The 13693-nt window shown below is 52.7% G+C and overlaps 6 protein-coding genes across 6 annotated transcripts; 2 read left to right on the top strand and 4 right to left on the bottom strand.

Moving 5' to 3' along the window:
* Window positions 1-261: 261 nt before the first annotated feature.
* Window positions 262-1957, bottom strand: Z517_05017 (uncharacterized protein; the record flags this gene model as incomplete). Its single annotated transcript, XM_013430345.1, has 3 exons — window positions 262-695; window positions 808-1425; window positions 1474-1957. The coding sequence occupies 3 exons, from the start codon at window positions 1955-1957 to the stop codon at window positions 262-264; spliced, it is 1536 nt and encodes a 511-aa protein (XP_013285799.1).
* Window positions 1958-2588: 631 nt separating this feature from the next.
* Z517_05018 (uncharacterized protein) lies at window positions 2589-3237 on the top strand (the record flags this gene model as incomplete). The annotated part of the gene is made up of 2 exons (XM_013430346.1): window positions 2589-2591; window positions 2710-3237. 2 exons carry the CDS (start codon window positions 2589-2591, stop codon window positions 3235-3237), a joined length of 531 nt encoding a protein of 176 aa, XP_013285800.1.
* A 1480-nt stretch (window positions 3238-4717) lies between these two features.
* Window positions 4718-5523, bottom strand: Z517_05019 (uncharacterized protein; the record flags this gene model as incomplete). The annotated part of the gene is made up of 2 exons (XM_013430347.1): window positions 4718-4875; window positions 4983-5523. 2 exons carry the CDS (start codon window positions 5521-5523, stop codon window positions 4718-4720), a joined length of 699 nt encoding a protein of 232 aa, XP_013285801.1.
* A 1265-nt stretch (window positions 5524-6788) lies between these two features.
* Window positions 6789-8213, bottom strand: Z517_05020 (phosphomevalonate kinase; the record flags this gene model as incomplete). The annotated part of the gene is made up of 1 exon (XM_013430348.1): window positions 6789-8213. The coding sequence occupies one exon, from the start codon at window positions 8211-8213 to the stop codon at window positions 6789-6791; it is 1425 nt and encodes a 474-aa protein (XP_013285802.1).
* Window positions 8214-8565: 352 nt separating this feature from the next.
* Window positions 8566-10164, bottom strand: Z517_05021 (uncharacterized protein; the record flags this gene model as incomplete). Its single annotated transcript, XM_013430349.1, has 1 exon — window positions 8566-10164. The coding sequence occupies one exon, from the start codon at window positions 10162-10164 to the stop codon at window positions 8566-8568; it is 1599 nt and encodes a 532-aa protein (XP_013285803.1).
* Window positions 10165-11677: 1513 nt separating this feature from the next.
* On the top strand, window positions 11678-13089 carry Z517_05022 (uncharacterized protein; the record flags this gene model as incomplete). The annotated part of the gene is made up of 3 exons (XM_013430350.1): window positions 11678-12037; window positions 12091-12616; window positions 12680-13089. The coding sequence occupies 3 exons, from the start codon at window positions 11678-11680 to the stop codon at window positions 13087-13089; spliced, it is 1296 nt and encodes a 431-aa protein (XP_013285804.1).
* Window positions 13090-13693: the final 604 nt, after the last annotated feature.

The following is a 13693-nucleotide window of genomic DNA, read 5'->3' on the forward strand; positions in this document are numbered from 1 at the left end:
TTCTACAGTTGAACCTGAGACGCAGCGTGCAAAACCCGCTTATGAATGCTCTTACCACTCTTGTTGTTGACTGTGCAACCTTTTCGCTCGGAAATGATTGCTGAGTCACCGCACTCCCATCAGTCAAGCGCTCTCAGCCTACTGAGCTGCTCATGTGAGTTTCTAGCTCCAGACGCAAAATGTCGTGGTGTTTCCCATCGTCAGAGTCCTCTTCCACCATAGCGTAGCGGTTGGGGCTCGGCCACGTCCGGTGCTACCACCCTAATGACTGCGCTGTGCCATGACTTGTTCGGATAGCGAAGAATACCGAGGTTTTTCTTTACTCAGACTGAGATCCCGGTGGCGTGGTATAGGAATAGGCGTAGACATACGCATAGAAACTTGCCTTTGCGACAGCCCCTGTAGGCCGAATTTCTTTGACTCGGGCGGACGCTTTCGTGTGGGCTTGCGCTCTGCGAGAGCATATAAGAGGACTAGCGCTGAAGCGTGGCTGTCGGTCAGGTCTTGCGATATCGTGTACTTGCAATCTGTAAGAATGTGCCGCCGTCCATTCACGCGCCGGCCTGCCTCCAAAGCGATCGATCTATGATTGCCCGGACTGTCCATACGAAACGTAGCAAAGTCCTCGCAGGGTACGTCATTTGGAATGCTCTGAGACAGGGGCTTTGACAGGAGTTCTGACATGACTGAAGGAGCTGTCATACTCGAATGATTAGTTGCTGTCATCAGGCTGTAAACTCCGAAGGACTATTACTGGAGAATACGGCGAGGATGTGAGTTGAGAGCTTTGATTCATGTTTAACTTACCTCGCTCTGATATTGTGTTATTCATAATCGAGATAACCGGTATACTATAGTCATCGGGAGACTTTGACAGAAAGTCGTCCGGAGACATGTCCTGGACCTCCTCCACGTAGCGGAGGCTGGCAGGGTATTCCGCATTGTATCGACGACGACGATGACTCTCTAGTCCACCAAAGTCCCTGCTGGCCATCAACTTGGTATCAGGTGCGCTCGCAGGGGTAGGACCCTGCCATGGGTCATTGAATTTTCGCGCTTTGATCCCAGGTCCTCCGGAGTAGTGTGTTCTGGCTTCATTGATGTAATGCGGCGACCATAGTATTTCATTTTTTCTTGCCCTGTCGCCATCTTTCTTGTGGACTGGCACCGAATGCGCAGACGGAACGAGTGTCTGCCGTTTAGCTGCCGTCGACCCTCCTAGCAGTCTTTTCATTGTTGCATTATCTGGACGCCGAAGCCCAGATACTCCACTAGCACCTAGAGCAGAACTTGCTCCGGGCTTCTGGTTTAGGCATTTCACTGATTCCCTCTCTGCCTGCAGGGAACCAGATAATGGATTGTGCGGAGAGATTACAGGGTCGGCGGCGCTTTTGGCGGCGCCTGGCCTCTCTCCTGGTCTCTTGTCTGTAAAAGAGTTAGACTCATAATTTGGAGATAGCCATCCATTCTCACTCCAGACAGCTTTTTCGCCCAGATGAATAACTTGAGTTGGAGTTATAGGGGGCTTGGGAAAGCTGAAATACGAATCGACAGGGAATGTGCTCTTGGTTGAGGCTTGTGGGAGCGGACGATCGAGAGAGCGAATAGGATCGTACGTTAAGCTGCTTCTGCTGGTAGGAAAGTATGTAGGAAGTGGTGGCTCTAAGTGGGCATCAATAACGGAAGGCCTCTGTCGCTTCGAGGAGTAGGATTGTGCGCTAGGTGAGGAAGTTCCACCAGATAACTCCTCGGTGGAGATCTTGCTTAGACGAACCCTTTCTTGCGATAGGGCGAGGGCCACTTCTCGAGCCTCCTCTGGCAGCCCGAAGTTCACAGAAAAAGGAGAGCAACCTCTTTCCGGAGACGGGTTACGGCTGGCTCGTCGCTTGTGGCCACGCTTGGGGATAGGGTCGACCGAGATCGTAGACGAGTAAGGGTTATTGTAATTGTTAAACATGGCAACTGAGTGGATGTAGAGTAACCTCGATTGTCTTCTTCAGCTGCAGGTGTAGACTTTTGCCGCGAGAGAGCGCTATCGATTTCGCTCGTCGCCTTCAATGCCGCCGTCGGCTTTCGAGCGAGTGCTGTGTTTGAGCGTACCCACTCTAGTAAAATAGACTGTGAGGCGTAAACCCTTTGGGCACTCCTCAAGACGCCAGCGAAGCGATTAACTACGCGTTTTTTATTAGGGTTGTTCGCAGATGGATTCTATGTCACAGAACGATGCAATGAGGCTGTTGATGATCAGTTTGATAAGTGGCGCCATCACCATTAAACTCCAACGTACAATTCTGTACTTCGGAGCATAAGTGGTCTAATGCAGTATCAAGAACGCGACATCCAGTGCATGCCTGCGCAACCCTTCACTTCAATGAGGCTTCTTTCTACAGACTCAACATAAGCATCTCCTCTTCTCAGCTCAGGGAGAAAAATCAAAGCTCTCTAATCATCTCCATATTTCACTCAACCTCTACCTCGAAATCAACATCTCAGAATCCATTCATCAGGACCTGCTACTCGAGCAGATCACCGACCTTTTCCTACCCTCAATTTGCATCAACCTACCTTGACATTCCGCACCACCCATCATGGTGAGTTTCACCTCCCTGGGGTAGAAGTACCACGTACTCTATGGTCTAGAGATCACTGAGGAATATATCATTTTACAAGAAACATTTATGCTGACACCCGTGCTCTTCCTCCTTGCAGTCTCTCCGTGTCGCACCCCCAGCAGCGCACCCAACCAGCACCTCGAACACGACCGCCTCAAAACTCTCTGCCACGACGAGCACCAAATCCAAAGATGACCTTGACCGCGGCGCTCCCTCGGCCCCCGGTCTGCACGACACCCTCCGCGCCTCGTTGTACCCCCAGTCGACGGCGAGCACGCAGACCGTGACGACGGCGCACCCTCTGGAATCCCGCCTGGCGAACTGGCAAGCGACACAGGAGGCGACGCGGCTGCAGATCCTGCGCCGGAACTTTGGCATCGCGGAGCCTCTGCGCCGGGGCATGGAGTTGAAGCTGGTGCGGGACGCCGACTCGTTTCGGCCGTCCGTGCTAGGCAGACCGGCGGGCGTTCACGAAGAGATTTTGACGGGACGGGACGCGGAGATTACCTGGGAGGATGTGTACGCTGGGCAGGACGGGATGAGGTTAGCTTTCCAGGGAGGCGACGGGCAAGGGACTGGGTGGATGGAGGAGATGGAGCGCAAGGTCGGCATGGGCAAGTGGTGATCTTGATCTCGGTCAAGTGCCGTCTAATCTGGTCCTACGATTCGAGGACAAGAACAAGAAGAGGAAGAAGAACAAGAAAGAATGGCGACCCACGGAGCAGAGCTGGTGGCTCACGTCCGGCCTTCGACACTGTCTGAGCCTGGCTAACTGAGACCCATGCGCTCCATACTCCCTGCCAACCGCAGGCATCACCATCCACCCATCCACCCCTCTCCACCCTCTCGCAAGACCAGTCGGTATTACTGTATGTATGTAGATTCGCGGAGTCCGGCGTTTGGCACTACTAGCATGGAGGACTAGTGATATCTCTGGACTGAGCAGGCAGGCAAAGAGAATCAGAAGAAGAAAGAAAAAAGAACGAGAAAAAAGACAAATAGGAAGGAATACCAGACAGAAAGGTATTCAGTCCTCTGCATAACCATATCGTACGATACCTCACTTCTTCCTCATCAATTCCTCGTCAGTCCTGTCTGCCCGTCTCTCTGTCTGGGATTCATTTGGAGAATACATTGGGTGACACCGTCTATCCTGTCTTTCCAGCTATCCATAGGTACTATTGTACATATCCAACACGATGAGATATTCCAGTCCAAGTCCCCGACCTTGTCCACAAGATGGGAAAATGAGTGAGTGACCGAGTAAGAAGCTCTGTGACATGCTGTACGGCCACTCCGGACCTAGTACCTACACACGAGCGAGGGTCTCACACTTCAGCTTCAGCTCAAACTCAACCCAAAATAAAATAGAGACGCAGAAAAGAAGTGTATTCCTCGTGCCAGGCGCAATATGTACTCCATTGCAATGCTGCAAGATCCTGCCTGCCCGCCCTTGTCCCCCGGCCAGAGTCTCGTCCCTCAATTCCCGGCTGCCACACATTTGACGCATCACACCCAGTGCCCCAAACAGCCATTTGTGCCCCTTCTATATACAGCAAAGTGACAACTATCATGCCGCGATGCAACCCCATCTCTGATGCCTTCGATCGCTCTGTGCAAGAGCAATCTGACCTTCCACCCCAGTGTCTCGTTGGCTTCTCCATCTCCACTCCTGCTCCTCAATCCATATCACTGGCGTCTTTGGTCTCAAGCAATTTCAAACACGCATCTGCGCGCAGGTGCAGACAAAATGCTGGACGAAATAAGGACCCGTATCTCAGTCCTTGTACAGTCCCAGCGTAAAGAAAAACATGCCAAAAATCCGTCTGTCCCACCAACGCCACGCCATGAATTCGGGACAAGAAAAAGATGTCTTCCACAAGAAGTTTAGAGAAGCTGAAGGAGCCACCATTGATGTTGGATGAGCGCGTAGATCCTCCCTGATCGGAAACTCAAAAGGGACCAAAATGTCCTTTTCACCACAGATTGGCCGTACGTCAGGCACGCTCCCTTAGCCTGTACTTAACCAATTCATATTTTTATAAACATAGCCTCTTCACATGGCGTTTGGGCCATATGATATGTGACGAAGTGAGGCACAGACATCACATTATGATGCAACGACAGCCAGGACTTCTGGTCTCACCCTCGCGGTGGGTGGAATAGGTGGATTTTCCGCCCTTGGTGTCTTCTTCTTCGACGTAGTCTTGCGGCTTGATCGTCATGTGCAACACATTCGGTGCGTCAACTGAGAACTTGTAGTCTATTGTCCACACCCGAGAAGGCATCAAGTCAGTCACAAAGTAAATATACAAAAGAGCCGATCGCGGAATGCTATAGCCCCATCTATTTTCTGGGGTGTGCACTCACCTTTGAGGGATGCTTTATCATCCAACAGCTTGCCCATGCTTATCAGCCGAATCGAAGTCGGGCTAGACGGTTTTGCTTCCCACTCTTCCCGCCATTCGCGCAGAATCAATTCCTTCAGTTTGTAGACACTGAGGTTGAACGGATCGTTCTCTGGTACCTCGACGTTGCGCTTCGCGAAATATTTATTGTCTAGCTTGAAAGGATGTCGTGCTCCCGAGGTGAGGAGTAGTGTCACCGTCAGAGTTGGCCCTGCGGCAGTTGTTGCTGGTGCTTCGTCTTTGGCGGGAACTGTAGGCAACGGCTCGTCTGAGGAAGGGCCAATGGCGGTAGAAAACTGTCTTGATATTTTTTGTTCGGCGACTGCAGCGGATGGGGAAGGGGGATTCATCGACTGGACCATTGCGGTGTTTGTGTCGGTTCTCTGCGGACCGAGTGAGGGTGGCAATTGAGTCTCGTTGGTAGGCGAGGACGTGGTCTCTGGAGATGATGAGGGAGCATGAGCATCGGCAGAGGCAGCCGGATCCGAAGAGACGTTGGACATGTCGACGGGTGTGGTTGAAGAGAGGTCTTGTTGCTGCGCACGAGATTGCTGTTGCAGCCGAGGACTACCTGGGGCTGGCACACTAGAGGCCTGGACGGGTGCGCTCGAGTGGTTGGCGGCGATGTTGTCGGAGGTCACGATCATCACCTCATCTGAGGCGCAAACAGATTGGCAAGACCCAACAGATACGCCAGTAGAGGACTGATCAGAAGTGATAGGTGGTGTTATGAGGAAAGTAGTTCAATGCATCCAAGTCAAGCGAGTGACTAGGATGGGAAAACCATGCCAAGTTTCTGGAGCAAAAGCAGGGTCACGGATAGTCCTGACTGGGGGATCGAATTGATGCGAGCTGAGGAGAGAGAGGGTGGAGGAGTAGGAGGGAGCGTGGGAGTCCGGCTTGAACCCGTGCCTGTGCCTGTCCTGTGCCTTTGCCGCAGTGGGTGTCGCAAGAGTAACGTTCGAGGAGCCCAGACCAACAAACCGCCACGGAGCACGGAGCAGGCAGCCTCGGACCTTGAATCTGGAACGGACGACCCCGGAGATGTGCTGAAACTGAGACACAATGGGCTCGGGTTAATACATAGATGGTTTGATGGGCCTTCAACAAACAGAACTGGTAAGGAAAGAATATCTCCAGCACCGTGTGCTTGTTTGGGAACGGGTAAAGCAGTCAACAGAGGGCGCAGCGAATGGTGAAGGGCGGATAGAAAACGGAAGAGAGGGAAGAGGGCAGAAGAGCGTGTGCTAGTGGGTTATTCCGGGGGAGGCCAGTTCTCGTGGGGATGCCTATTGGATGCCCGTAGTGTCCTTGGAGAGCATGGCCAGGTGCTACTACGGTTAGAGTAGGTGACTCGGTGAGTAGGCGCGCCCCTGCAGTTATAGGAGTTAGCATCTAATTACCCAGTAGGTCCTAGGTGCCTAGTAATTCAGTTAGATCTCCCTTATAAGCACCTGAGAAACTTTTAGGCTTAAACTCTCTAACCGGGTGCCCCGAATGCCCCTCCTGGCACCTGGCAGTCTCTAACCGGCGTCCGCCTCTCTATGCTGATCTGATGGTTCACCACTCACAATCATCATCCACAGTGACAGCCTCAAACTTCCGACCGGACACTTTCCTCTCACACGTGTATCAGACCACCCACTTTGTCCTCTTTTTGCCTTTGGTTCCTGTCTCCTCTTGTTCCTGTTCCTATTTCCCCAAGAGCAACGCTGTGGTACAATGCAGGATGACGACATTACTTAATAAGGTCTGATTACAACAGCTTCTATAGCCACGCTTCATACTGTCCGGGGTCCTCGACTCGGACGCCCTCATTGTCCTGCTTGACGCCCAATAACCTGACATGCCCGATTGTCGCTCCACTCGCATCCTGACTCTTCCATCCTTCCAGTTTGGCTTGCAGTGTCTTGACAGTTTCGCCGTCGTTCTTCACTATCAGGGAGACGGCATCGTACCCGCCTGCGCCCGGGGCAACTCCTCCCACCACTCCAGGGAGGCTGGTGCAGAAATCCAATAGCTCTGTGATCACTGGGGGCTCTACCGGCACTCCGGACTTGATCGACATCTCCCTCACAAGGCTTCGAATGGTGAGAATAATGTCCCCCAGTGCTGTAAACCCATCCTCGATCCCTTGAACCTCGACCAGCCGCCTTAGTTCTTGACATAGTTCCTCTTGACCTTGCTGTAGCGCATTCCACAGTAGCGTCGCCTCGTCGAGATTCTCTTTGCGCCACTGCAAGATCTTCTTGACCATGCCCGGTGTCTCCGATCCGCAATCCACGTCACACATGACGAGGGAGAGGCTCTCTGGAATCTGCACAGCACGACTCGCAATCTCGGCGTCCCATTTTGCGTCCAAGTTCAAGTCGTCCACACAGCGATGTAGCCTCTCGCCGAAACCTGGACTTGTGGGTTCGCCCACATTCTCCAGAATCGAAGGCGTGAACCTGCGATAAAGGCAAGACCCGTAAACCGCTGCGGCGACGTCGAACCCTGAGCCAACTTTCCCTTGAGCTGCGCAGTGTGCCGCCTGGGCCAGATTGTGGATAGTTTGGTGATTCAGCTGAGGTTGTCCGCTCGCAGAATCATGTTTTAAGTAGAACGAGAGAATTGCGGAAACGAACGCCGTGACCAATGCCGCTGAAGATCCCAACCCAGTCTTGTGTGCTTCGCTCAACTTGACCCCGAAGCTTGCAAACCTCGCCGACTTGGCCGATACCGATTCGGAAGACTTGGACTGTGACTGTGGTTGTGAATAGTAATCGTCGTCAGCCAATATCGTGACTTTGACACCCTTTGAGAGATGCTGCAATCCAGCAACGTGCGAGAGATATGTGAGCCCGTATCTCAGCGTCGTCTCAACGAACCTGTTCGGACTGGCGGTGAACCCGGACCCCTCGCGATCCCGGACTTGCTCGACCTTGACCGTCCCGTCCGTGCAGTCGAGTCGGTACAGCCACCTGGCATCAACGAACTGCGGCGACTGGACCAGGACATGTGGTCCGTTCGGCGTGTCAGCCGCAGACACAGGGATCGAGACACGATCCCCGTCCACCCATGGCTGCACGACCACGTGGATCCGCGCGTTGAGACCAAACACAAGGCCCGTGTGGTGGCGGTCCAGGACCAGGAATCCGCCGGCGAAGAGGACCTTGCCTGGTGCAGAGACAGCCACTGCAGGGAGGGACATCGGAGCAAGGAGAGAGAAGGGGATGTTTTTGGTGGGAAGAGATGGGACCTTTTTTTGAGTTCAAAGAAAGGGGTGGAACAAATTCCCATGGGGACGAGAACATCAACAAATCAGACATTGCACCAATCAGCGTGCGCAGATGTCGACAAACCAATCATCGTGGCTCTGCAGGTTCAAGTACCTTACATCTACTCGGTATTTGGAGTATCAAGAACATGGATCAGAGCGCATACTGAATAACAACCGCTCAGCACATATCAAGTACGGGGTATGAGTGCACCCTTTAGCCACATCGACAGTTTGCACTTCTAGTCAGTCTATTAATAGCCATTGACCAAGGGATATTGCCGCCTCAGACAATGGTAATTTCCTGCCGTGGCATCGCTCTCAGTATAGCATCCACTCGGCCAAACCGAGACTGGAATCCTTCACGGCTCCAATCCACAATGACATGATCTTCGACGATTTCGACGTAGCCGATCCGTTCATAAACGCTGTGTTTTTCTCTTGCTCGCAAGACCAGCCCTAGATGCAGGTTGTTATCGGGTCCATCTCTGTTGACTCTATCAGGAATCAAGGTCGATGTCGCAATCGGCACGACAAGGACCTCTGAATCCCATGGTACATGATGCTCTCCTGGCAAGTCGTAGTCGTAGTCCGGATAGTACCGATTCACATCCATCTTGCCATCTTTCATCTCTGCGGTCCTTACAAGTTCTGGCCACCGACTCCGAATCCATGGCCTTTTCCAGGTAGCTTTGAGGACAGGGGCACGAAGGTCAATTCGAACCTCGTCCTGACTCGAGGAGAAATTGCCCAGCTCCGGCGGGCCTTTGGTATCACAGTGGATGCCCAATAGTTCCACCACTCCAAAAACGGACCCTATCCTCAGATCCCAGGCCACCTGGACTTGGACAGACGCCCACGACCAACTCGGAGCTCTCCAAATGGCTGGTCTTGCCGACTGTGGCCCCACTGGAGTCCGCCACATTAGATCAATGAGGAGAGTAGATTTCCAGAGTCCTGCTAGAAACGCATCATGAGGTCTTAACCTATACATTCTTTGAGTCAAGGCAGCCAGCGCTGGGAAGATGTCACTTGGATAGGAAATATGGAGACGGGTATACTCTTCCACGGTGCGATACCACAATGCTCTCGGGTCTTCCTGTCCTATTTTGCCCAGAGTCTTCCACGAAGGATCCCAGCCGTGCAAATCCGACAAAAACTCGACTTGGTCTGTCGCATCGTCATCACTGACGCCGCTTTCACTTCTTCTCATACATCGGCACGACCACATGACTTCTTGAGAGCAAAAGTGCAGCACGCGAACTGACAAGTGCATCTCCTGATAAACCCAGGCACGGTCTAGCAGGGGGAAGTTGTCCAGATCCAGGTGGAAATCGTGCACTGGGTAGCTCGGGGGTTTCAAGCGTACATAGACATCTTTGCTCCCATCAACCAAACGCGCAAGGTGACGGGCATCAGTGCGACAGTAACAACCTTGGCAGCCTTCCTTGGATTTCGAAGCAGCAATGGTGATCAGAGCGTTTTCGTAGATGGAACCGACCTCAGTGGCGTTCAGAGACCAATCTTCACTGCTATCTTGAAGAATGCAGAGGGAATCAATCCATAAAAAATCAATGTGTAGCCGGCGACAGATGTCTATGGCATCTTGAAACGTTTTAGTGAGTTCTGCCCACGGCACTTCCACCTTGAATTGTTCTATCGTAGTCCGTTTTGCTTTGAGAATAGTACTCTCCGGACGCCGAGGGGACGGGCCCCAACAGTGGCTCAGGCATGCGTATGGGTGTCTCTTGTGCACACTTTCTTCACGGAGCACTACTTTGCCGTTCGTGACCTCCAATAGTCGGCGTGGGAGGCGTGAGGCATGACTACTATTGCCGACGTAGGGTTTGGGACAATTTGGATGGTTGGTTAGACAGTCTGTCATCCAGGCCCTGATCGTGTCAAAACTCGCAGCCGAGGACGTATCTCCTGGAAGTAGATGTCTTGTTTTGCTTGAACCTGGGTGTTTTCTAGGTTCCGCTAGTTATACCTGGTGCGTTAGTCTCTCCCAACGGACATCACGGCATTTACTCAGCCAAGAGCTCGTGAGAACGTCCCGCTCTCAGAGCTGGAACAGTACTCACAGCCAGGGGTGAAGATGTCAAGTTGAAGATTGTCGTCCGACTGGTCTCCATCCCCGTCCAATGTCAAATCGAACCAGAAATCCCACGTTCCGTCTAAAGAACCGTCACGAACGAGAATACTAGGGTCGTAGCACGCAATGCACTTGGCTAGGAGGGAGCATCGAGAGCAGCTGTCTTCTGCAGCGAGTCGAAGTTGATCGATGGCGCAGGACAAGTCCCAGGTGCGACTCGACGAAGCTTTTGGCAAGTGGCAACAGAGGCAGTTTTGAGAGGAAGCAGTTGCAGCAAGCTCGTGTCTACAGAGTTCGAGGAACGCGCTCAAAGTCATTTGACAGCTACTGAGATGGTGTGGAATGAGGAGAGAGACACAATCGGGAAGTGAAAAGAGGCGTCGAGGTTTGCGGAGTCGATGCTTCTGAGACGATTGGCGTCTTGGCGACACTAGGCCACATCTGGCAATAGGCCAACTGCGCATCATGCAGTGCCACGAATGCATAATTCCCCCTCCATCACCACCACAACCTAATCATTGTCCAACTTTTACTCCCATCCTCAACCAATCCCTTCGTATCTCGGATACCACACATCCCACATTCCCGTCTTCGTGACTTTGAGGCCCCCTGCTGTCAATTGCTCCACGGCTGTCATCCAGTCGGACGTCCTGGGAAGTAGATGACGTGGTGTGGATCGTCGAGCCTTACTCGGATGCTCCATGCCCATACGGAGCCTTGCAATTCCGTCGACATGGACAAAGTCTTATCGCCTTTGGGCTTGTGTCGCGTGCCCGAGGATGCCCATCTGCATTTCTCGTGGAGCCTCGCTTGTCCCAAATGTACCAGAGTGATGAGGCCACTCTCACAAACTCAAAGTGTCTGTGTTTCCGGCACCTCCGTCATGAGGGGCGCCTATCGAGCACCTGCGTTAAGTTGGTCAAATTGATTCTGTTTGTTGTTTGGTGGTTGCGCACAGATCTTGTTCTTCTGCTCACCACCTTTGTCCTACCTGTCTTTTGCATCATTTATTGCCGTTCACAATCCTTCAGCGGTCAGGTGGCCAATAGCTGGCTGAGCGAACCCCTGGGTAGCCTATCCAATCAAACAAGAGCAGGGATCTGAGGATACCCTTGGAGGTGCTAATTAATCGTACACGAATTGGGCAGTTACCGGAAACCTCATTGACGAGTCTCATCGAACCGTCTTGGACGTGGGCGATCGCGACGACTCAGAGGCCAGACCCATCCTTTCCCGGCCTTTGGACGAAGACGGTCAATGTGCGCAACTCTATCTGGCACGGCGAAGCTTGCACGGGTACATAATGGGATTCCTGGGCCTGGGCGAGCCATCCTGGGGGACTCTTATCATTTTCCTTGGAGCATGGATCAACCGTGACTTTACCACCCCCATTGCACGGCCGACTCGAGAGTCTGACATCGTCCTCGTCGAAGATGTCGGTCATGAGATGGGGCTCGAGGCTCTAGATTCGACACGTACGGGAGACGCATCACTGACAATACGCAACGCAGAACGGTGGCGTCCAAGAGAATTGTCCCTACTCGGGCTAAAGACGACAATTCAAACACCGAACACGGCTGTCTTCCGAGACAGAATATTCAGCAGAGTGCTTTTGCGCTTTCCTTTCTTAATCGAGGTCGTTTACTGGGGCCTCATTTACGGCGTTGAGTCGAAGACACTCCCTGGTACTACGCAGGCGACTAATGCATTTTATAGGTCTACCAGTTTGGTCGGGGCCAGTTGGCTGTCAGATTCGTCGACCAGACCGTCGATATAGCTTGTCATCATGCCCTGGCCGTCATTCAACTAGAACAGCGGCTCCACATATTCTGGGAACTGAGCATCCAGAAGTTTTTCCTCCAGTATCCCGGGTTGATGTGGTGGATCAACCGGATCTACAGTTTTATCCATCTTCCTGCGACGATCACTTTCCTAGTGGGCTTATACTACTTTGCCATCACGCGCAACCGATCTACGGTCAATTCAAACTGGTCTGATCATGCCGTCAGTTCCAACGGTCCGGAACTTTACGAATCTCGGCGTCGGGCGCTGGCGCTGTGCAACCTCTTTGCATTTTGTGTCTTTAGCACTTGGCCATGCATGCCTCCCCGTCTGTTGCCGGACTCGAAATTGCCTGGTGAGCCAGGTGAGCTGGCGCGAAGCTTTGCCTTTGTCGATACGGTGCACGCACGCGACGGAGCTGTCAGCGTCTTCAACACGAGGAAATGGACCAACCAGCTAGGTAGGAGCTGCGCTGCATCCATGTGGTGAATATCCAGGAAGAATGCTGAGATTCTATGTCTAGCCGCAATGCCCTCACTTCACTTCGGATACTCGCTACTGGTGGGCGTCTCTGTCATGCGCCTCCCCTTCGGTCCCACGACCAAACGATATAGGATCTCCATTCCCGCGGTACCACTCCTCAAGTCCGACCGCACCGGCGTTGTCCTTCGGATCCCTTCTCTGCCCAAGCTCCTCTGCGAGATCGTCGGCTTTTTGTATCCATTCTCAATCTTGATCGCCATCATCGCGACCGCGAACCACTTCATCCTGGACGCCGTGGCGGGCGGCATGATCTGCTTCTTCGCCCTACGCTACAACCACTTTATGAAGAATCTCCTGCCCCTCGAGGACTGCGTCTTCTGGTGTCTCCGCGCTCACAAGCCCGTTCAAGAGCTGCCGGACCAAGGCGCGCGCCTCGACGACAAGATCTAGTCAAACTTCTCCCGAAGGACGGCTGCAGTAACGGACCCTCTCCGAAAGTGTTGGCGCCCTCTATTATAAGAAGAGCACGGGTGACAGGGTCCTGAGCTCTTGAACAACGCCCAGGACCGACCTTGGAAGTATAACCCCGGAGACAACAGGACCGATAGAGCAGAGCAGAGCAGAGCACTAATGCGCAACGAGACGAGACGAATCGAGTCACGAAGACATGAATCAGTGGGGCTACGAGTGGGAATTTACGCCAGTGGGGAAGTTACCCAGTACACAAGCACCAAGTGAAAATGTCTCTTGGTTGGTGTGGCAAGTGATCACGAAAGGATCTTGAACGTGGAAATTAGGACCGAGGACAAGAACACGCACGAGACATGAGGGACCAGGGAGCTAGAGGGAGCTAGATGGCTAGATAGTTATAATTGAGCGAGGCAGTGCAGCATAGCAACAGGGTAACAGGGATGCAGGATGCAGGATGCAGGGATACATTACGGGCCAAGCGTGAACGGTATTCATTACATTTCAAGCGGTATAATAGTATCGCAAGACTTTTACACACAAAGCCTGGCGATATGGGATCATAGAATATTCATCCACTCCTCTT

The sequence above is a fragment of the Fonsecaea pedrosoi genome (genome assembly GCF_000835455.1).
Source record: "Fonsecaea pedrosoi CBS 271.37 unplaced genomic scaffold supercont1.3, whole genome shotgun sequence".
Lineage (NCBI taxonomy): Eukaryota > Fungi > Ascomycota > Eurotiomycetes > Chaetothyriales > Herpotrichiellaceae > Fonsecaea > Fonsecaea pedrosoi.